The following is a 22,249-nucleotide window of genomic DNA, read 5'->3' on the forward strand; positions in this document are numbered from 1 at the left end:
AGTAGAGCTGTTATGTGCCGGATTTCTATTCTTCCCATTCTTACATTTTGTTTGTGTGCCTTTTACTTTCAGTTTGTACACCAGCTGAAAATACAATTAAGACAATTCAACTTGTTTAAATTGGCTTTGAATAATAGCTTTGTGTGATCAAATTGCAATGTGAGTCTAGGTTTACACACGCAACCAAAACAAGTGTGTGTGTGTGTGTGTCTAATAGGTGTCATGGAAATCAACACTGATTTGACCATTGTATTTTCAGATATCCCTTGAAAAAATGAGACCTTATAAAATGTGCAATAATCTGTGTTGGATCGTAATCAGAGAGCATTATATCAAATAGTTTGATTTTCTGCACTCTTGTCAGATGCTGAATGTTTATATAATGTTTATAAATAAATGTTTTCTGCTCTGTGTGCTGTGTTGCTTGTCAGTTATATGCAGAGATTGACAAAAAGTAAGTACTTTCAGGGCTTTTTCCTATGTGGCTACTGCTACATATTTTCAAGAAGTAAATGTTCACCTTTTACATATCTGAACAGCCTGCAGAAATTGCTGATCCTAAAAAGTATCTATAACCAGTCCTACGCACCCCGGGAACAACACCTTTGAGGTCAGGACGACAAAACTGACCCTAGATCAATCTGGTGACTGGTGGTGTAATGATCCAACTCGTTTTCATACCATTCAGGTTCCCGGGTGCTTCTGTGGTGCCTGGTGCATGGCGGTCTGCTGGAGGTGAGTATCCCAGTTTGCGCTGCAACTTGTCAAACCGAGGGAGAGATGGGATATAAAAATGGGGGATATGGAGGGGAAAATAAAGAGCTTGTGATTTTCTGGATTTCTTTAGCGTTTGAGAAGAAATATCAAGAAATAGAAAACGCTTTGTTAGGGATCGATTATCGGCGTTACCGATGGGAGTAACCCGGTTGCGTTGCAAATGTCTGATTCAAGCGCAAACGTGTTGTAGTGAATGAGGCCTGGTTGTATTTCTACTGCCGTGCGCCTTAGCTATTTAGCTAGTTAGTCACGTCAAAAAACATATTGTAAACGTAGTCAAAGTTGTGGCGCTAGATATTTACTATTAGGGTAATTTATGGTGTTATGTGACTTAGTTGGCGAAGAAAATGTGTTTGTTGAAGTTAAAGCTAGCCATAGCACCAATAGCCAGCCAGCTAACTTTACCTTTCAGTGTAATGGCGATGTTAGCTTACTAGATGCCTAGCTGTCACTCGACCTCTAGCCTGTTGGTTAAGCAGTTAACTTAGCTTGCCATTTGAAATTGACTATGAGTCCACATTTCTTCTTGACTAATTAACTATAGGATTCATGGCATATTGTTATACTATATTCCCAGTAATTATTGACTCGGATGAAAGTTAACGTTAGCTGTGTGGTCTGCTTAGAGTGGAGTTAGGTCCGCTACAGTAACCAGCTGTAGAATAATGAATTAAACCATTCACAAACCTCTCTCATTACCAACAAAGAACCCATCTAAACCGGTACAGTGACAATTAGCTCTAGTGTAGATCCCTGTAGTATATACTGAGTGTACTTGTTAGATATTACTGCACTGTCGGGGCTAGAAACAAAAGCATTTCGCTACACCCGCAATAACATATGTTAAACAGGTATGTGATTTGAGTGTAGAAAAAAATAGGAATGCCTTCCAAATACTCAGTTGCACCCCACTTTGCCCTTAGAACAGCCTCAATTCGTCAGGGCATGGACTCAACAAGGTGTCGAAAGCGTTCCACAGGGATGCTGGCCCATGTCTACTCCAATCCTTCCCAAAGTTGGCTGGATGTGCTTTGGCAGGTTGACCATTCTTGATAAACACAAACTGTTGTGTGAAAAACCCAGCAGCATTGCAGTTATTGACACCCTGTTCAAAGATACTTCAATCTTTTGCTCCTGAGTGGTGCAGCCATCTAAGGAGGTGCATCTCAGTGTTAGGTGCTTCACTACAGACACCGTGGTTCGAATCCAGGCAGTATCACAACCGGCCGTGATTGAGAGTCCCATAGGGCTGCGCACAATTGGCCCAGCGTCGTTCAGGTTTGGCCAGTGTAGGCCGTCATTGTAAATAATAATGTTTTTCTTAACTGACATGCCCAGTTAAATAAAGGGTCACCCTCTGAATGGCACACATACACAACCGGTCTCAGGTCTTTAAAAAACTTTAACCTGTCTCATCCCCTTCATCTACACTGATTTAAGTGTCATCAATGAGGGATCATAGCTTTTCCCTGAATTCACCTGGTCAGCCTGTCATGGAAAGAGCCGGTGTTCCTAATGTTTTGTACACTCTGTGTACACTAATACAGCAAATGTATGTGGACACCTGCTCGTCGAACATCTCATTCCAAAATTACGGGTATTAATATGGAGTTGGTCTCCTTTGTTGCTATAACACAAGGCTTTCCACTAGATATTGGAGCATTTAAAAAATATATATTTATTTAACTAGGTAAGTCAGTTAAGAACAAATTCTTATTTTCAATGACAGCCTAGGAACAATGGGTTAACTGCCTTGTTCAGGGGCAGAACAACAGAGAGAGAGACAATAGTTGAACAGTTTTGAAGAAATTGATTTCTTCCAAAATGAAGAAGCACTTTCAGTTTCTCTTACTTAGCTAGCAAATGCAGCTAGCTAGTTTAGCCTACTGAAACACCCTGCTCAAACAGAGGGATGCTATGTTAGCTAGCTGGCTATGACTTTCCAACACAACACTGGAACTCTTCCAACTCAAGGTAAGCTTTTGGTGTTACTAATTTATTGCCACTGGGGCCTGCCTGTGTAACTGCTTACTGACTGTACACAAACGTTACTGCATGATTGTAGCGGGTTTACTAATGTGTTAGTTCTATTAGCTATGCTGACATTACTTTAGCTAATATGGTGACAACGATGTACAGTAGCTGTGTAGAGATTTGGCTTGGAAAGGTTTTTTTCAACTGGTCACATACAGCTGATGTGTTGTGCATTAAAGTCCAGAAGGGAAGAGAAAGGAATACAACGTGGCTGCTATGAAAGTGTACTCGGTTTACGTGTGATTAGGGGTGTATTTGTTCCTCAGATTCTGTTGAAAAACTATTCTTAACCGGAACAAAACGGGGATAAACATACCTGAATTTGTCAAATAGAAACTCTCGTTTGCAACTCTTGGATGATAATGATTACACCCTATACCAGCTAGATCCAGGCAAGAGTGTGTCTCTTGACCTGTGTCTACCTAAACTTTCAATAATGGCACAGGACAACCGGATGGCCATAAACCCTTGTAGAAACTTGATCATAAGCAGATAGCTATGTCCATTGACAGTAAAATAAGTCTCCCCCCCCCCATAGACTCATCTTCAACCTATCCTAGGTGCATACACATAATAGTGTATGCACCTGAGTGTCTAGGCCAGCCACATTTTGGGAACGCATCACTCACCTCCCTTTCTCTTCATTGAGGTGTCAAGCTACCACACAACCCCTAGGTCATCATCACTGCATTGAGGTCACATCAGCTGACCCAGGGAATATAACCTTGCTACAGAGCAAGATGTTAGGACAGTAGCTACATAATAAACAACACAATGCAGCAGTACACAGGATTGCTGGGGATCCTCCATAGTGTGTGTGTAGTAGGAGAGTGTCAGCTCATAGCAACTGCCTGTCTCGGCAGTGGAGTTTCAGTAGCTATGTGTCTCTGTCTCTCTCTTATTGTCAGAAAGAGCATCTGTAGCTGAGCAGAAGGATGGAGAGTTTGGGATTGCAGGCTGTTGCCCTCAGTGATGGCTCCACAGCCTACATTGAACAAGCCATCAAAGGTGACAAAGTCACACATTCACACACTGCAAAAAAATTATGAAATGCACAACTCAAAGCTAACATTTACATGTCCACCAGTATGAGTATGTATGACTGCCACTGATATCAACAATATACTGATTTCATCAGATGGCAACCTAGTGGAAGGCGATACTATTCAGTTGGAGGATGGTACTACAGCCTACATTCAGCAGGTTACTGTACAGCAGAAAGGTCAGTGTACACCCTCAGAACAACATGTCTGCCGGAGGGTTTGTGAATAACCTTTTGTGTGTTCTGTTGCTCATACCTCTCCTGATGCTGTTTTCCTGTCGTCTCCCCAGAGCCCCTGCCCTTTGAGGACGGCCAGGCAGTGCAGCTGGAGGACGGGACCACGGCATACATCCACCACACACCCAAAGGTATATTAGCATCTAACCAGATGCTGTATTCACCACTCTAGGAAAGGTTGGCTTGTTGAAGCAATAGGGTGGTCATCATCATCTTGTTTTATCATTATCCAGCCACACATCAGTTATTATTACTTCTGCAAAGGATGGAAGGGAAGTCATCTCAAACATTTTCAAAGAGGACCATTAACCTCTAACCCCTGCAGATGGGTATGATCCCAGTGCGGTGGAGGCGGTGCAGCTGGAGGATGGCAGCACGGCGTACATCCACCACCCCTCGGGCCTGCAGACTGGCAGCACCATCCTGACTTTGCAGCCAGGGGGTGGCCTGGAGGAGCTAGCTACAGACGACACTGTGGACACAGACACCATCACCACCCTGGAGAACTACGCCAAGGTCTCGCTCTTTTCCTGCTGTTGTATCACTCATGTGTTCTGTCACTCACGGTTTCCTGTAAATATTTTTTTTGTTATTTTTCTTGAATGCTCAGTTTCCCCCCCCATGTGTCTTTCTCTCTCTCACAGATACTATGCAGTTCTACTTCTGGTGGAATAAGTCATGTTGTACTTTTAATCAATATAATGCTCTCAAACTCTGTTCTCCCATGTTTTCTCCCCAGATGACGGGGTCTGAGGTGGAGGTGGATGAGACCATGAGCAGTACCAATGGACTGCAGGACATAGAGCCTATTGTACAGGTGATGGGGTCGTGGGGTTCCCCTAAGGGTCAGCAGACGGCTGAGAAGACATTCCGCTGTGACTACGAGGGCTGTGGACGTCTCTACACCACAGCACACCACCTCAAGGTACCACACACACCCTCTACAGCACACACTGACTCTCTGACCACAGTACCCCACCTTAAGATACCACACACACACACACCCTCTACAGCACACACTGACCCTCGGATCACAGTACCCCACATTAAGATACCACACACATACAGTGGCAAGAAAAAGTATGTGAAGCCTTTGGAAATACCTGGATTTCTGCATAAACTGGTCCTAAAATTTGATCTGATCTTTGTCTAGGTCACAACAATAGACAAACACAGTCTGCTTAAACTAATAACACTCACACAATTATCTTTATTGAACACACAGTGTGAACATTCACAGTGCAAAATCCTTTGCAGCAATAACCTCAACCAAACGTTTTCTGGAGTCAGACCTACACAGCGGTCAGGAGGAATTTTGGACCATTCCTCTGTACAAAACTGTTTCAGTTCAGCGATATTCTTGTGATGTCTGGTGTGAATTGCTCTCTTGAGGCCATGCCACAGCATCTCAATCGGGTTGAGGTCAGGACTCTGACTGGGCCACTCTAGAAGGTGTATTTTCTTCTGTTTGAACCCATTCTGTTGTTGATTTACTTCTGTGTTTTGGGTCGTTGTCCTATTGCATCACCCAACTTGTCTTGAGCTTCAATTGGCGGACAGATAGCCTAACATTCTCCTGCAAAATGTCTTGATAAACTTGGGAATTCATGGACAGAAAAAGGATCGCAAGCTGTCCAGGCCCTGAGGCAGCAAAGCAGCCCCAAACCATGATGCTCCCTCCACCATACTTACCAGTTGTGATGAGATGTTGGTGTGCTGTGCCTTTTTTTTCTCCACACAGAGTGTTGTGTGTTCTTTCCAAACAACTCAGCTGTAGTTTCATCTGTCCACAGAATATTTTTGCCAGAAGCGCTGTGGAACATCCAGGTGCACTTTTGCAAATTCAGATGTGCAGCAATTTTTTTTTTAGACAGCAGTTGCTTCTTCTGTGGTGTCCTCCCATGAACACCATTCTTGTTTAATGTTTTCCGTATTGTGGACTCATCAACAAAGATGTTATCATGTTCCAGAGAAGTCTTTAGCTGACATTCTAGGATTTTTCTTAACCTCATTGAGCATTCTGCGCTGTGTTCTTGCAGTCATCTTTTCAGGACGGCCGCTCCTAGGGAGAGTAGCAACAGTGCTGAACTTTCTCCATTTATAGACACTTTGTCTTACCATGGACTGATGACCATCAAGGCTTTCAGAGATACTTTTTTTTTTTTCTTTTTTTTTTCAGCTTTATGAGAGGCAACAATTCTTAATGGTTCACATCAGGCAATGCTTCTTGTGAATAGCAAACTCAAATTTTGTGAGTGTTTTTTATAGGGCAAAGCAGCTCTAACCAACATCTCCAATCTCGTCTCATTGATTTGACTCCAGGTTAGCTGACTCCTGACTCCAATTAGTTTTTGGAAAAGTCATTAGCCTAGGGGTTCACATACTTTTTCCAACCTACACTGTAAATGTTTAAGTTATGTATTCAATATAGACAAGACAAATACACAAATGATTGTGTTAGTTTAAGCAGACTGTTTGTCTGTTGTGACCATTTTATGTAGAAATCCAGGTAGTTTCAAAGGGTTCACATACTTTTTCTTGCCACTGTACACACATTTGTTCCCACTTGAGAAGATATTCATGTTACATTAACGTTGACCCTGTCTTGTCAGGTGCATGAGAGGGCTCACACAGGTGTCCGGCCATACAGGTGTGATGTGTTGACGTGTGGAAAGGCGTTCGCTACAGGTTACGGCCTGAAGAGTCACCTACGGACACACACTGGAGAGAAACCATACAAGTGTCCTGAAGACATGTGCTTCAAGGCCTTCAAAACCTCCGGAGACCTCCAGAAGCATGTCCGCACACACACAGGTAGTAGGACACGCACACACACAGGTAGTAGGACACGCACACACACAGGTAGTAGGACACGCACACACACAGGTAGTAGGACACGCACACACACAGGTAGTAGGACACGCACACACACAGGTAGTAGGACACGCACACACACAGGTAGTAGGACACGCACACACACAGGTAGTAGGACACGCACACACACAAGTAGTAGGACACGCACACACACGGGTAGTAGGACACGCACACACACAGGTAGTAGGACACGGACACACACGGGTAGTAGGACACGCACACACACAGGTAGTAGGACACGCACACACACGGGTAGTAGGACACGCGCACACACACGGGTAGTAGGACACGCGCACACACACGGGTAGTAGGACACGCGCACACACACGGGTAGTAGGACACGCGCACACACACGGGTAGTAGGACACGCGCACACACACGGGTAGTAGGACACGCGCACACACACGGGTAGTAGGGCACGCGCACACACACGGGTAGTAGGACGCGCGCACACACACGGGTAGTAGGACGCGCGCACACACACGGGTAGTAGGACGCGCGCACACACACGGGTAGTAGGACGCGCACACACACGGGTAGTAGGACACGCGCGCACACACACGGGTAGTAGGACGCGCGCACACACACGGGTAGTAGGACACGCGCACGGGTAGTAGGACACGGACACACACAGGTAGAAGGGCACGCACACACACAGGTAGTAGGACACGCACACACACAGGTAGTAGGACACGGACACACACAGGTAGTAGGACACGGACACACACAGGTAGTAGGACACGGACACACACAGGTAGTAGGACACGGACACACACAGGTAGTAGGACACGCACACACACAGGTAGTAGGACACGCACACACACAGGTAGTAGGACACGCACACACACAGGTAGTAGGACACGCACACACACAGGTAGTAGGACACGCACACACACAGGTAGTAGGACACGCGGACACACAGGTAGTAGGACACGCGGACACACAGGTAGTAGGACACGGGGACACACAGGTAGAAGGACACGGGGACACACAGGTAGAAGGACACGGGGACACACAGGTAGAAGGACACGGGGACACACAGGTAGAAGGACACGGGGACACACAGGTAGAAGGACACGGGGACACACAGGTAGAAGGACACGGGGACACACAGGTAGAAGGACACGGGGACACACAGGTAGAAGGACACGGGGACACACAGGTAGTAGGACACGGGGACACACAGGTAGTAGGACACGGACACACACAGGTAGTAGGACACGGACACACACGGGTAGTAGGACACACACGGGTAGTAGGACACACACGGGTAGTAGGACACACACGGGTAGTAGGACACACACGGGTAGTAGGACACGCACACACACGGGTAGTAGGATACAGACAGGTAGTAGGACACGGACAAGCGCAGGTAGGACACGGGCAGGTAGTAGGACACGGACAGGTAGTAGGACACGGACAAGCGCAGGTAGGACACACACGGGTACTAGGACACGCGCACACACACGGGTAGTAGGACACGCGCACACACACACGGGTAGTAGGACACGCACACACACACGGGTAGTAGGACACGCGCACACACACGGGTAGTAGGACACGCGCACACACACAGGTAGTAGGACACGCACACACACACGGGTAGTAGGACACGCGCACACACACGGGTAGTAGGACATGCGCACACACGGGTAGTAGGACACGCGCACACACTGGTAGTAGGACACGGGTAGTAGGACACGCGCGCACACACGGGTAGTAGGACACGCGCACACACACGGGTAGTAGGACACGCGCACACACACGGGTAGTAGGACACGCGCACACACACGGGTAGTAGGACACGCGCACGGGTAGTAGGACACGCGCACGGGTAGTAGGACACGCACACACACAGGTAGAAGGGCACGGACACACACAGCTAGAAGGGCACGGACACACACAGGTAGTAGGACACGCACACACACAGGTAGTAGGACACGCACACACACAGGTAGTAGGACACGCACACACACAGGTAGTAGGACACGCACACACACAGGTAGTAGGACACGCACACACACAGGTAGTAGGACACGGATACACACAGGTAGTAGGACACGCACACACACAGGTAGAAGGACACGGACACGGGCAGGTAGTAGGACACGGGCAGGTAGTAGGACACGGACACACACAGGTAGTAGGACACGGACACACACAGGTAGTAGGACACGCACACACACAGGTAGTAGGACACGCACACACACAGGTAGTAGGACACGCACACACACAGGTAGTAGGACACGCACACACACAGGTAGTAGGACACGCACACACACAGGTAGTAGGACACGCACACACACAGGTAGTAGGACACGCACACACACAGGTAGTAGGACACGCACACACACAGGTAGTAGGACACGGGGACACACAGGTAGAAGGACACGGGGACACACAGGTAGAAGGACACGGACACACACAGGTAGAAGGACACGGGGACACACAGGTAGAAGGACACGGGGACACACAGGTAGAAGGACGGGGACACACACAGGTAGAAGGACACGGACACACACAGGTAGAAGGACACGGACACACACAGGTAGAAGGACACGGACACACACAGGTAGAAGGACACGGACACACACAGGTAGAAGGACACGGACACACACAGGTAGTAGGACACGGACACACACAGGTAGTAGGACACGGACACACACAGGTAGTAGGACACGGACACACACAGGTAGTAGGACACGGACACACACAGGTAGTAGGACACGGACACACACAGGTAGTAGGACACACACGGGTAGTAGGACACGCACACACACGGGTAGTAGGACACGCACACACACGGGTAGTAGGACACGCACACACACGGGTAGTAGGATACAGACAGGTAGTAGGACACGGACAAGCGCAGGTAGGACACGGGCAGGTAGTAGGACACGGACAGGTAGTAGGACACGGACAAGCGCAGGTAGGACACACACGGGTACTAGGACACGCGCACACACACGGGTAGTAGGACGCGCGCACACACACACGGGTAGTAGGACACGCACACACACACGGGTAGTAGGACACGCGCACACACACGGGTAGTAGGACACGCGCACACACACAGGTAGTAGGACACGCACACACACACGGGTAGTAGGACACGCGCACACACACGGGTAGTAGGACACGCGCACACACGGGTAGTAGGACACGCGCACACACTGGTAGTAGGACACGGGTAGTAGGACACGCGCGCACACACGGGTAGTAGGACACGCGCGCACACACGGGTAGTAGGACACGCGCACACACACGGGTAGTAGGACACGCGCACACACACGGGTAGTAGGACACGCGCACACACACGGGTAGTAGGACACGCGCACACACACGGGTAGTAGGACACGCGCACGGGTAGTAGGACACGCGCACGGGTAGTAGGACACGCGCACGGGTAGTAGGACACGCGCACAGGTAGTAGGACACGCACACACACACAGGTAGAAGGGCACGGACACACACAGGTAGAAGGGCACGGACACACACAGGTAGTAGGACACGCACACACACAGGTAGTAGGACACGCACACACACAGGTAGTAGGACACGCACACACACAGGTAGTAGGACACGGATACACACAGGTAGTAGGACACGCACACACACAGGTAGAAGGACACGGACACGGGCAGGTAGTAGGACACGGGCAGGTAGTAGGACACAGACACACACAGGTAGTAGGACACGGACACACACAGGTAGTAGGACACGGACACACAGGTAGTAGGACACGCACACACACAGGTAGTAGGACACGGACACACACAGGTAGTAGGACACGCACACACACAGGTAGAAGGACACGGGGACACACAGGTAGTAGGACACGGACACACACAGGTAGAAGGACACGGACACACACAGGTAGAAGGACACGGACACACACAGGTAGAAGGACACGGACACACACAGGTAGAAGGACACGGACACACACAGGTAGAAGGACACGGACACACACAGGTAGAAGGACACGGACACACACAGGTAGTAGGATACAGACAGGTAGTAGGACACGGACAAGCGCAGGTAGGACACGGGCAGGTAGTAGGACACGGACAGGTAGTAGGACACGGACAAGCGCAGGTAGGACACGGGCAGGTAGTAGGACACGCAGGTAGTAGGACACGGGCAGGTAGTTGGACACGGACAAGTGCAGGTAGGAAACGGGCAGGTAGTAGGACACGGACACACGCAGGTAGTAGGACACGGGCAGGTAGTAGGACACGGGCAGGTAGTAGGACACGGGCAGGTAGTAGGACACGGACAGGTAGTAGGACACACACAGGTAGTAGGACACGGACAGGTAGTAGGACACACGCAGGTAGGACACGGACAGGTAGTAGGCGACACAGACAAGGACAGGTAGTAGGCGACACGGACAGGTGGTAGGACACGGACAGGTAGTAGGCGACACGGACACGGACCGGTAGTAGGGGACACACACAGGTAGTAGGACACGCACACACACAGGTAGTAGGACACGCACACACACATGTAGTAGGACACGGACACACACAGGTATTAGGACACGCACACAAACATGTAGTAGGACACGGACACACACAGGTAGTAGGACACGCACACACACAGGTAGTAGGACACGGACACACACAGGTAGTAGGACACGCACACACAGGTAGTAGGACACGCACACACACAGGTAGTAGGACACGGACACGGGCAGGTAGTAGGACACAGACACACACAGGTAGTAGGACACATGGACACACACAAGTAGTATGACACGCACACACACAGGTAGTAGGACACGCACACACACAGGTAGTAGGACACGGACACACACAGGTAGTAGGACACGCACACACACAGGTAGTAGGACACGCACACACACAGGTAGTAGGACACGGACACACACAGGTAGTAGGACACGGACCGGTAGTAGGACACGGACACACACAGGTAGAAGGACACGGGGACACACAGGTAGAAGGACACGGACACACACAGGTAGTAGGACACGGACACACACAGGTAGTAGGACACGGACACACACAGGTAGTAGGACACGGACACACACAGGTAGTAGGACACGGACACACACAGGTAGAAGGACACGGACACACACAGGTAGAAGGACACGGGGACACACAGGTAGAAGGACACGCACACACACAGGTAGTAGGACACGCACACACAGGTAGTAGGACACGCACACACACAGGTAGTAGGACACGCACACACACAGGTAGTAGGACACGGACACACACAGGTAGTAGGACACGGACCGGTAGTAGGACACGGACACACACAGGTAGAAGGACACGGGGACACACAGGTAGAAGGACACGGACACACACAGGTAGTAGGACACGGACACACACAGGTAGTAGGACACGGACACACACAGGTAGTAGGACACGGACACACAAAGGTAGAAGGACACGGGGACACACAGGTAGAAGGACACGGGGACACACAGGTAGAAGGACACGCACACACACAGGTAGTAGGACACGGACACACACAGGTAGTAGGACACGCACACACAGGTAGTAGGACACGCACACACACAGGTAGTAGGACACGGACACACACAGGTAGTAGGACACGGACACACACAGGTAGTAGGACACGGACACACACAGGTAGAAGGACACGGACACACACAGGTAGAAGGACACGGACACACACAGGTAGAAGGACACGGACACACACAGGTAGAAGGACACGGACACACACAGGTAGAAGGACACGGACACACACAGGTAGAAGGACGGGGACACACACAGGTAGAAGGACACGGACACACACAGGTAGAAGGACACGGACACACACAGGTAGAAGGACACGGACACACACAGGTAGAAGGACACGGACACACAAAGGTAGAAGGACACGGACACACACAGGTAGTAGGACACGGACACACACAGGTAGAAGGACACGGACACACACAGGTAGAAGGACACGGACACACACAGGTAGAAGGACACGGACACAGATAGGTAGTAGGACACGGACAAGCGCAGGTAGGACACGGGCAGGTAGTAGGACACGGACAAGCGCAGGTAGGACACGGACAGGTAGTAGGACACGGACAAGCGCAGGTAGGACACGGGCAGGTAGTAGGACACGCAGGTAGTAGGACACGGGCAGGTAGTAGGACACGGACAAGTGCAGGTAGGACACGGGCAGGTAGTAGGACACGGACACACGCAGGTAGTAGGACACGGGCACACGCAGGTAGTAGGACACGGGCAGGTAGTAGGACACGGACAGGTAGTAGGACACACACAGGTAGTAGGACACGGACAGGTAGTAGGTGACACAGACAAGGACAGGTAGTAGGCGACACGGACAGGTGGTAGGACACGGACAGGTAGTAGGCGACACAGACACGAACAGGTGGTAGGACACGGACAGGTAGGTGACTCGGACGGGTAGTAGGAGACGCGGACGGGTAGTAGGCGACTCGGACGGGTAGTAGGCGACACGGACGGGTAGTAGGCGACGCGGACGGGTAGTAGGCGACGCGGACGGGTAGTAGGCGACGCGGACGGGTAGTAGGCGACGCGGACGGGTAGTAGGCGACGCGGACGGGTAGTAGGCGACGCGGACGGGTAGTAGGCGACGCGGACAGGGACGGGTGGTAGGCGACGCGGACAGGGACGGGTGGTAGGCGACACGGACAGGGACGGGTGGTAGGACGCGACAGGGACAGGGACGGGTGGTAGGCGACACGGACAGGGACGGGTGGTAGGCGACACGGACAGGGACGGGTAGTAGGCGACACGGACGGGGACGGGTAGTAGGCGACACGGACGGGTCGTAGGCGACACGGACAGGGACGGGTCGTAGGCGACACGGACAGGGACAGGTAGTAGGCGACACGGACAGGGACAGGTAGTAGGACAGGGACAGGTAGTAGGCGACACGGACAGGGACAGGTAGTAGGACACGGACAGGGACAGGTAGTAGGACACGGACAGGGACAGGTAGTATGCGACACGGACAGGTAGTAGGACACGGACAGGGACAGGTAGTAGGGGACAGGTAGTAGGACACGGACAGGGACAGGTAGTAGGACCCGGACAGGGACAGGTGGTAGGACTGGGACCGGTAGTAGGACACGGACAGGGACAGGTAGTAGGACAGGGACAGGTAGTAGGACCCGGACAGGGACAGGTGGTAGGACAGGGACAGGTAGTAGGACAGGGACAGGTAGTAGGACAGGGACAGGTAGTAGGACCCGGACAGGGACAGGTGGTAGGACACGGACAGGAACAGGTAGTAGGACAGGGACAGGTAGTAGGACACGGACAGGGACAGGTGGTAGGACACGGACAGGAACAGGTAGTAGGACACGGACAGGGACAGGTGGTAGGACAGGGACAGGTGGTAGGACACGGACAGGTGGTAGGACACGGACAGGGACAGGTGGTAGGACACGGACAGGAACAGGTAGTAGGACAGGGACAGGTGGTAGGACAGGGACAGGTAGTAGGACACGGACAGGGACAGGTAGTAGGACACGGACAGGGACAGGTGGTGGGACCCGGACAGGGACAGGTGGTAGGACAGGGACAGGTGGTAGGACACGGACAGGGACAGGTGGTAGGACACGGACAGGAACAGGTAGTAGGACACGGACAGGGACAGGTAGTAGGACAGGGACAGGTGGTAGGACACGGACAGGAACAGGTAGTAGGACACGGACAGGGACAGGTGGTAGGACCCGGACAGGGACAGGTGGTAGGACAGGGACAGGTAGTAGGACACGGACAGGGACAGGTGGTAGGACCCGGACAGGGACAGGTGGTAGGACAGGGACAGGTGGTAGGACCCGGACAGGGACAGGTGGTAGGACACGGACAGGAACAGGTAGTAGGACACGGACAGGGACAGGTAGTAGGACAGGGACAGGTGGTAGGACAGGGACAGGAACAGGTAGTAGGACACGGACAGGGACAGGTGGTAGGACCCGGACAGGGACAGGTGGTAGGACAGGGACAGGTAGTAGGACACGGACAGGGACAGGTGGTAGGACCCGGACAGGGACAGGTGGTAGGACACGGACAGGGACAGGTGGTAGGACAGGGACAGGTGGTATGACCCGGACAGGGACAGGTGGTAGGACACGGACAGGTGGTAGGACACGGACAGGAACAGGTAGTAGGACAGGGACAGGTGGTAGGACAGGGACAGGTAGTAGGACACGGACAGGAACAGGTAGTAGGACACGGACAGGAACAGGTAGTAGGACACGGACAGGGACAGGTGGTAGGACCCGGACAGGGACAGGTAGTAGGACACGGACAGGGACAGGTAGTAGGACACGGACAGGGACAGGTGGTAGGACCCGGACAGGGACAGGTGGTAGGACACGGACAGGGACAGGTGGTAGGACAGGGACAGGTGGTAGGACACGGACAGGGACAGGTGGTAGGACCCGGACAGGGACAGGTGGTAGGACCCGGACAGGGACAGGTGGTAGGACAGGGACAGGTGGTAGGACCCGGACAGGGACAGGTGGTAGGACAGGGACAGGTGGTAGGACAGGGACAGGTGGTAGGACCCGGACAGGGACAGGTGGTAGGACAGGGACAGGTGGTAGGACCCGGACAGGGACAGGTGGTAGGACAGGGACAGGTGGTAGGACCCGGACAGGGACAGGTGGTAGGACAGGGACAGGTGGTAGGACACGGACAGGGACAGGTGGTAGGACCCGGACAGGGACAGGTGTAGGACAGGGACAGGTGGTAGGACAGGGACAGGTGGTAGGACAGGGACAGGTGGTAGGACACGGACAGGGACAGGTGGTAGGATCCGGACAGGGACAGGTGGTAGGACAGGGACAGGTGGTAGGACACGGACAGGGACAGGTGGTAGGACCCGGACAGGGACAGGTGGTAGGACAGGGACAGGTGGTAGGACCCGGACAGGGACAGGTGGTAGGACAGGGACAGGTGGTAGGACCCGGACAGGGACAGGTGGTAGGACACGGACAGGGACAGGTGGTAGGACCCGGACAGGGACAGGTGGTAGGACACGGACAGGGACAGGTGGTAGGACAGGGACAGGTGGTAGGACAGGGACAGGTGGTAGGACAGGGACAGGTGGTAGGACAGGGACAGGTGGTAGGACCCGGACAGGGACAGGTGGTAGGACACGGACAGGGACAGGTGGTAGGACAGGGACAGGTGGTAGGACCCGGACAGGGACAGGTGGTAGGACACGGACAGGGACAGGTGGTAGGACAGGGACAGGTGGTAGGACAGGGACAGGTGGTAGGACAGGGACAGGTAGTAGGACACGGACAGGGACAGGTGGTAGGACCCGGACAGGGACAGGTGGTAGGACACGGACAGGGACAGGTGGTAGGACACGGACAGGGACAGGTGGTAGGACACGGACAGGGACAGGTGGTAGGACAGGGACAGGTGGTAGGACAGGGACAGGTGGTAGGACAGGGACAGGTGGTAGGACCCGGACAGGGACAGGTGGTAGGACAGGGACAGGTGGTAGGACAGGGACAGGTGGTAGGACCCGGACAGGGACAGGTGGTAGGACAGGGACAGGTGGTAGGACCCGGACAGGGACAGGTGGTAGGACAGGGACAGGTGGTAGGACCCGGACAGGGACAGGTGGTAGGACACGGACAGGGACAGGTAGTAGGACCCGGACAGGGACAGGTGGTAGGACCCGGACAGGGACAGGTGGTAGGACCCGGACAGGGACAGGTGGTAGGACCCGGACAGGGACAGGTGGTAGGACACGGACAGGGACAGGTGGTAGGACAGGGACAGGTGGTAGGACAGGGACAGGTGGTAGGACAGGGACAGGTGGTAGGACAGGGACAGATGGTAGGACAGGGACAGGTGGTAGGACAGGGACAGGTGGTAGGACAGGGACAGGTGGTAGGACAGGGACAGGTGGTAGGACAGGGACAGGTGGTAGGACACGGACAGGGACAGGTGGTAGGACCCGGACAGGGACAGGTGGTAGGACAGGGACAGGTGGTAGGACCCGGACAGGGACAGGTGGTAGGACCCGGACAGGGACAGGTGGTAGGACCCGGACAGGGACAGGTGGTAGAACACGGACAGGGACAGGTGGTAGGACCCGGACAGGGACAGGTGGTAGGACCCGGACAGGGACAGGTGGTAGGACACGGACAGGGACAGGTGGTAGGACCCGGACAGGGACAGGTGGTAGGACACGGACAGGGACAGGTGGTAGGACACGGACAGGGACAGGTGGTAGGACCCGGACAGGGACAGGTGGTAGGACACGGACAGGGACAGGTGGTAGGACACGGACAGGGACAGGTGGTAGGACCCGGACAGGGACAGGTGGTAGGACACGGACAGGGACAGGTGGTAGGACACGGACAGGGACAGGTGGTAGGACCCGGACAGGGACAGGTGGTAGGACCCGGACAGGGACAGGTGGTAGGACCCGGACAGGGACAGGTGGTAGGACCCGGACAGGGACAGGTGGTAGGACCCGGACAGGGACAGGTGGTAGGACCCGGACAGGGACAGGTGGTAGGACCCGGACAGGGACAGGTGGTAGGACCCGGACAGGGACAGGTGGTAGGACACGGACAGGGACAGGTGGTAGGACCCGGACAGGGACAGGTGGTAGGACCCGGACAGGGACAGGTGGTAGGACAGGGACAGGTGGTAGGACCCGGACAGGGACAGGTAGTATGCGACACGGACAGGTAGTAGGACACGGACAGGGACAGGTGGTATGACAGGGACAGGTAGTATGCGACAGGGACAGGTAGTAGGACACGGACAGGGACAGGTAGTAGGACACGGACAGGGACAGGTAGTAGGACACGGACAGGGACAGGTAGTAGGACACGGACACGGACAGGTAGTAGGACCCGGACAAGGACAGGTGGTAGGACACGGACAGGGACAGGTGGTAGGACAGGGACAGGTAGTAGGACAGGGACAGGTGGTATGACCCGGACAGGGACAGGTAGTAGGACACGGACAGGGACAGGTAGTAGGACAGGGACAGGTAGTAGGACACGGACAGGTGGTAGGACCCGGACAGGGACAGGTGGTAGGACACGGACAGGTGGTAGGACAGGGACAGGTAGTAGGACAGGGACAGGTGGTAGGACAGGGACAGGTGGTAGGACCCGGACAGGGACAGGTGGTAGGACCCGGACAGGGACAGGTGGTAGGACCCGGACAGGGACAGGTGGTAGGACAGGGACAGGTAGTAGGACAGGGACAGGTGGTAGGACCCGGACAGGGACAGGTGGTAGGACCCGGACAGGGACAGGTGGTAGGACCCGGACAGGGACAGGTGGTAGGACAGGGACAGGTGGTAGGACCCGGACAGGGACAGGTGGTAGGACCCGGACAGGTGGTAGGACCCGGACAGGGACAGGTGGTAGGACCCGGACAGGGACAGGTGGTAGGACAGGGACAGGTGGTAGGACCCGGACAGGGACAGGTGGTAGGACAGGGACAGGTGGTAGGACCCGGACAGGGACAGGTGGTAGGACCCGGACAGGGACAGGTAGTAGGACAGGGACAGGTGGTAGGACCCTGACAGGGACAGGTGGTAGGACCCGGACAGGGACAGGTGGTAGGACCCGGACAGGGACAGGTGGTAGGACCCGGACAGGGACAGGTGGTAGGACAGGGACAGGTGGTAGGACCCGGACAGGGACAGGTGGTAGGACAGGGACAGGTGGTAGGACACGGACAGGGACAGGTGGTAGGACCCGGACAGGGACAGGTGTTAGGACCCGGACAGGGACAGGTGGTAGGACAGGGACAGGTGGTAGGACCCGGACAGGGACAGGTAGTAGGACAGGGACAGGTGGTAGGACCCGGACACACTTTCCCCCACCACTACTTTTCCTCTTACTGTCATTTTCTCTTTTCTTCAGTCTCCTCATCTCTGTATTTCTCCACCCTGTCTAATCCTCTTACGCTCTCTCTCCCTCCTTGTTCCCCTCCCTCTTTGTTTGATGGGACAGTGTTTAGGTGTGTGTTCCAGGGCTGTAGGTGCTCTTTCCCCATATCTAATATCCCCCTCGTCTCCCTCTTTTGTCTTTCATTCCTTCTCTCCATATCTTCCCCTGACACTTCTCCTTCTGTCAGGTGAGAAGCCGTTTAAGTGTCCGTTTGAAGGTTGTGGTCGTTCCTTCACCACCTCTAACATCAGGAAAGTCCACATCAGAACACACACAGGAGAACGCCCCTACATGTGCCCTGAACCATCCTGTGGACGAGGCTTTGCCAGTGCTACCAACTACAAGAACCACATGAGAATACACACAGGTAAGAAACACACACACACTACTAAAATCATATGAGAGTACACGCTAGTAAGACGCACACACACTACTAAAATCATATGAGAGTACACGCTAGTAAGACGCACACACACTACTAAAATCATATGACAATACACACAGGTAAGAAACACACACACACTACTAAAATCATATGAGAGTACACGCTAGTAAGACACACACACTCTACTTAAATCATATGACAATACACACAGGTAAGACACACACACTACTTAAATCATATGACATTAACTAAGTGCTCCACTCTTTCTCCCTCCCTCTATCTCTCTCTCTCCTCTAGGGGAGAAGCCCTACCTGTGTACAGTCCCTGGTTGTGGGAAGCGATTTACAGAGTACTCCAGCCTGTACAAGCACCATGTGGTTCACACACACTGCAAACCTTACACCTGCAACCACTGTGGCAAAACTTACAGACAGACCTCCACGCTGGCCATGCACAAACGCACCACGCACGGAGACTTTGAGGCCACAGAGGACGGGGAAGGTATGTACACACACACTCCTGTAACAAACACCAGCTGAGGACAGAAGGTCTGAACAGTATTCATTAATTAATTGGCTGCCTCTGTCTCTGTTGCAGAAGCGGTGGATGACCAATCACAGGCCTCCTTCCTGGAGGGGGCGGAGCAGAAAGAGGATGGGTCGGATTCCCAGGTTATCATTGGTTCTCAGGTAGTTAATAATTTCCAATCTAGTAATTCAGGTTGTGTGATATAGATAGAAAATAGCATAAGCTTTCAGCTGTCCCACCAAAGACTTTGTGGATGCAGTCAACTCCTGAAACATGCAATAGTTTTCCATTCCCATTCATTTGATTGCAGCATGCTTCGGTTTAGCACATGCTGTCAAGACAACCTCAAGCTGTTGCATTTATCAGAGCTTTACTGTATTATAAAAAACGGTTGGTTCTCTGTCCTTCAGTTTGATTGGTTCTGTTCTGGCAGGTGGGTCTGTCGACAGAGGACCTGCAGGCACTCAGCACGGCCATCACCATGGTAACGCAGGACGGCACAACCATTTCCCTGCCGACCCACCAGACAGACATGGCCGCCATGGGACACCACCACATCACCATGGTTACAGGGGAGGGCAAGGAGCTGCAGCCAGTATGTTGCACACACATCTTAGCCCACACTAAGCTATCTGTGTGAATCAGTATTTGCTCTTGCATGTCAATGTTTGTCCTGTAAAGTGGATCATCATGTGGTTTGTCTTTCCTCTCCAGGTTGCCATAGTGACATCGGAGGGTATTATGACAGGCGGCTTGCAGGGCTCCGGCCCTCACTACCAGCAGGTCGCACTGCTGGCCACGGCTAATGGCACCCAGATTGCTGTTCAGGTCAGTATAGAGTACACACACCAAGATTAACAACCTGTAAGTGACACTGAGCATTACACTGATTTGTTAATTGTGTGTGTGTGTAGCTGGAGGAGCAGCAGACGTTGGAGGAGGCCATCAGCATGGCGACAGCTGCCATCCAGCAGGGAGGGCTGGTTCAGGACGAGGACACATGAGAGGGGATCTGCTGAGACACACCTACCTCCCCCAAACAGAGCATCTTTCCCTGGGTACGACACAGTACCTGCTTAGCGCCAACCAGCTCCACAGCACTCCTGGAGCCCTGTCTCCTGCAACAGGCACAGAGTGAGCAGAACTCCTATCTCGGGAACCAATCAGAGAGAGACTCCGAGAAGCTGTTGTCATGGAGACTGGCTTTAGAATGTTCAGATGTGAGCATGAGCAGATTGATCTTTGTTTTTTTTAGCCACAATACAGTAGCATACTCATCCTGCTGCTTCTGAGAAGCAGCACCTGCACTAAAGCTAGCTCCAGTTTGATTTTACCTCTAGTCTTCATAATCATGATACAATAATGGATAAAAGCGTCTGCTAAATGGCATATCATGATACAATAAAGGATAAAAGCGTCTGCTAAATGGCATATCATGATACAATAAAGGATAAAAGCGTCTGGTAAATGGCATATCATGATACAATAAAGGATAAAAGTGTCTGCTAAATGGCATATCATGATACAATAATGGATAAAAGCGTCTGCTAATGGCATATCATGATACAAGAACGGATAAAAGTGTCTGCTAAATGGGCATATCGTGATACTTTTATCCTTTCTTGTATCACAATATGCCCATTTAGCAGACACTTTTATCCGTTCTTGTGTCTGCTAATGGGCATATCGTGATACAAGAACGGATAAGTATCTGCTAAATGGGCATATTGTGATACAAGAACAGATAAAAGTGTCTGCTAAATGGGCATATCGTGATACAAGAACGGATAAAAGTGTCTGCTAAATGGGCATATCGTGATACAAGAACGGATAAGTGTCTGCTAAATAGGCATATCGTGATAGCAGACGCTTTTATACGTTCTTCAAATTGGCATATCATGATACAAGAACGTTGGTTTTGTATTTGTCTGATTGCAGTGAGTTTTCCAGTACTGTGTACTTCTGCGTCTACTCTGAAGTTTTGGTTTGAAGAGTGCTCTTAAACAGATGGATTCTTTCAACTGAAACACTTGTGAAACTGTTCAGAGGTAGACTGTTTGTCTGAGGAGCTAAACGTTGGCCTTGTCTACGTCATTGAAGAAATTAACTGCAAAACTACAGAGCCCAAAATCAGCGGTATCAAGTTGCAACGTGTATCTGGATCTATGCTGACGTTGCCGAGGTGTACATTTGTCAATAAATAGCTTTACCGTTGCTGTGTGTCTCTCACAATGCTTTTCTGGCTGATATTATTTCTGATTGTCTTTTCACCACCAGAGGGCAGACTCACACCTAAAATACCCCTCAACCAAGAAAATGTTTTTGAGAAAGACCTCAGTCAGCTATGGTGTTTTCCTTCTTTCAGAAAGATTAGCTTGTCTTTGATTAAGTCTCTCCTATGAGATGTTTTGTTTACGGCATAATGTGCATGTTTAAAAGTTGTTTTTTAACA

General features: G+C 52.1%; 1 protein-coding gene across 2 annotated transcripts; it reads left to right on the forward strand.

Annotated features, from left to right (window-relative positions):
- Positions 1 to 686: 686 nt before the first annotated feature.
- LOC139413720 (zinc finger protein 76) lies at positions 687 to 22,011 on the forward strand. 2 transcript variants are annotated; one of them, XM_071161414.1, is made up of 13 exons: positions 687 to 735; positions 3,720 to 3,819; positions 3,950 to 4,033; positions 4,144 to 4,221; positions 4,416 to 4,606; positions 4,830 to 5,015; positions 6,703 to 6,904; positions 19,072 to 19,251; positions 19,567 to 19,770; positions 19,867 to 19,958; positions 20,231 to 20,392; positions 20,512 to 20,625; positions 20,712 to 22,011. In XM_071161414.1, the coding sequence occupies exons 2-13, from the start codon at positions 3,747 to 3,749 to the stop codon at positions 20,799 to 20,801; spliced, it is 1,656 nt and encodes a 551-aa protein (XP_071017515.1). In that variant the 5' UTR covers positions 687 to 735; positions 3,720 to 3,746; the 3' UTR covers positions 20,802 to 22,011. The 2 variants fall into 2 exon arrangements, with proteins under 2 accessions (XP_071017515.1, XP_071017516.1); XM_071161415.1 differs by lacking the exon at positions 687 to 735 and adding an exon at positions 767 to 2,751.
- The last annotated feature ends 238 nt before the right edge of the window (positions 22,012 to 22,249 follow it).

This window comes from Oncorhynchus clarkii, chromosome 7, assembly GCF_045791955.1.
Source record: "Oncorhynchus clarkii lewisi isolate Uvic-CL-2024 chromosome 7, UVic_Ocla_1.0, whole genome shotgun sequence".
Taxonomy (NCBI): domain Eukaryota; kingdom Metazoa; phylum Chordata; class Actinopteri; order Salmoniformes; family Salmonidae; genus Oncorhynchus; species Oncorhynchus clarkii.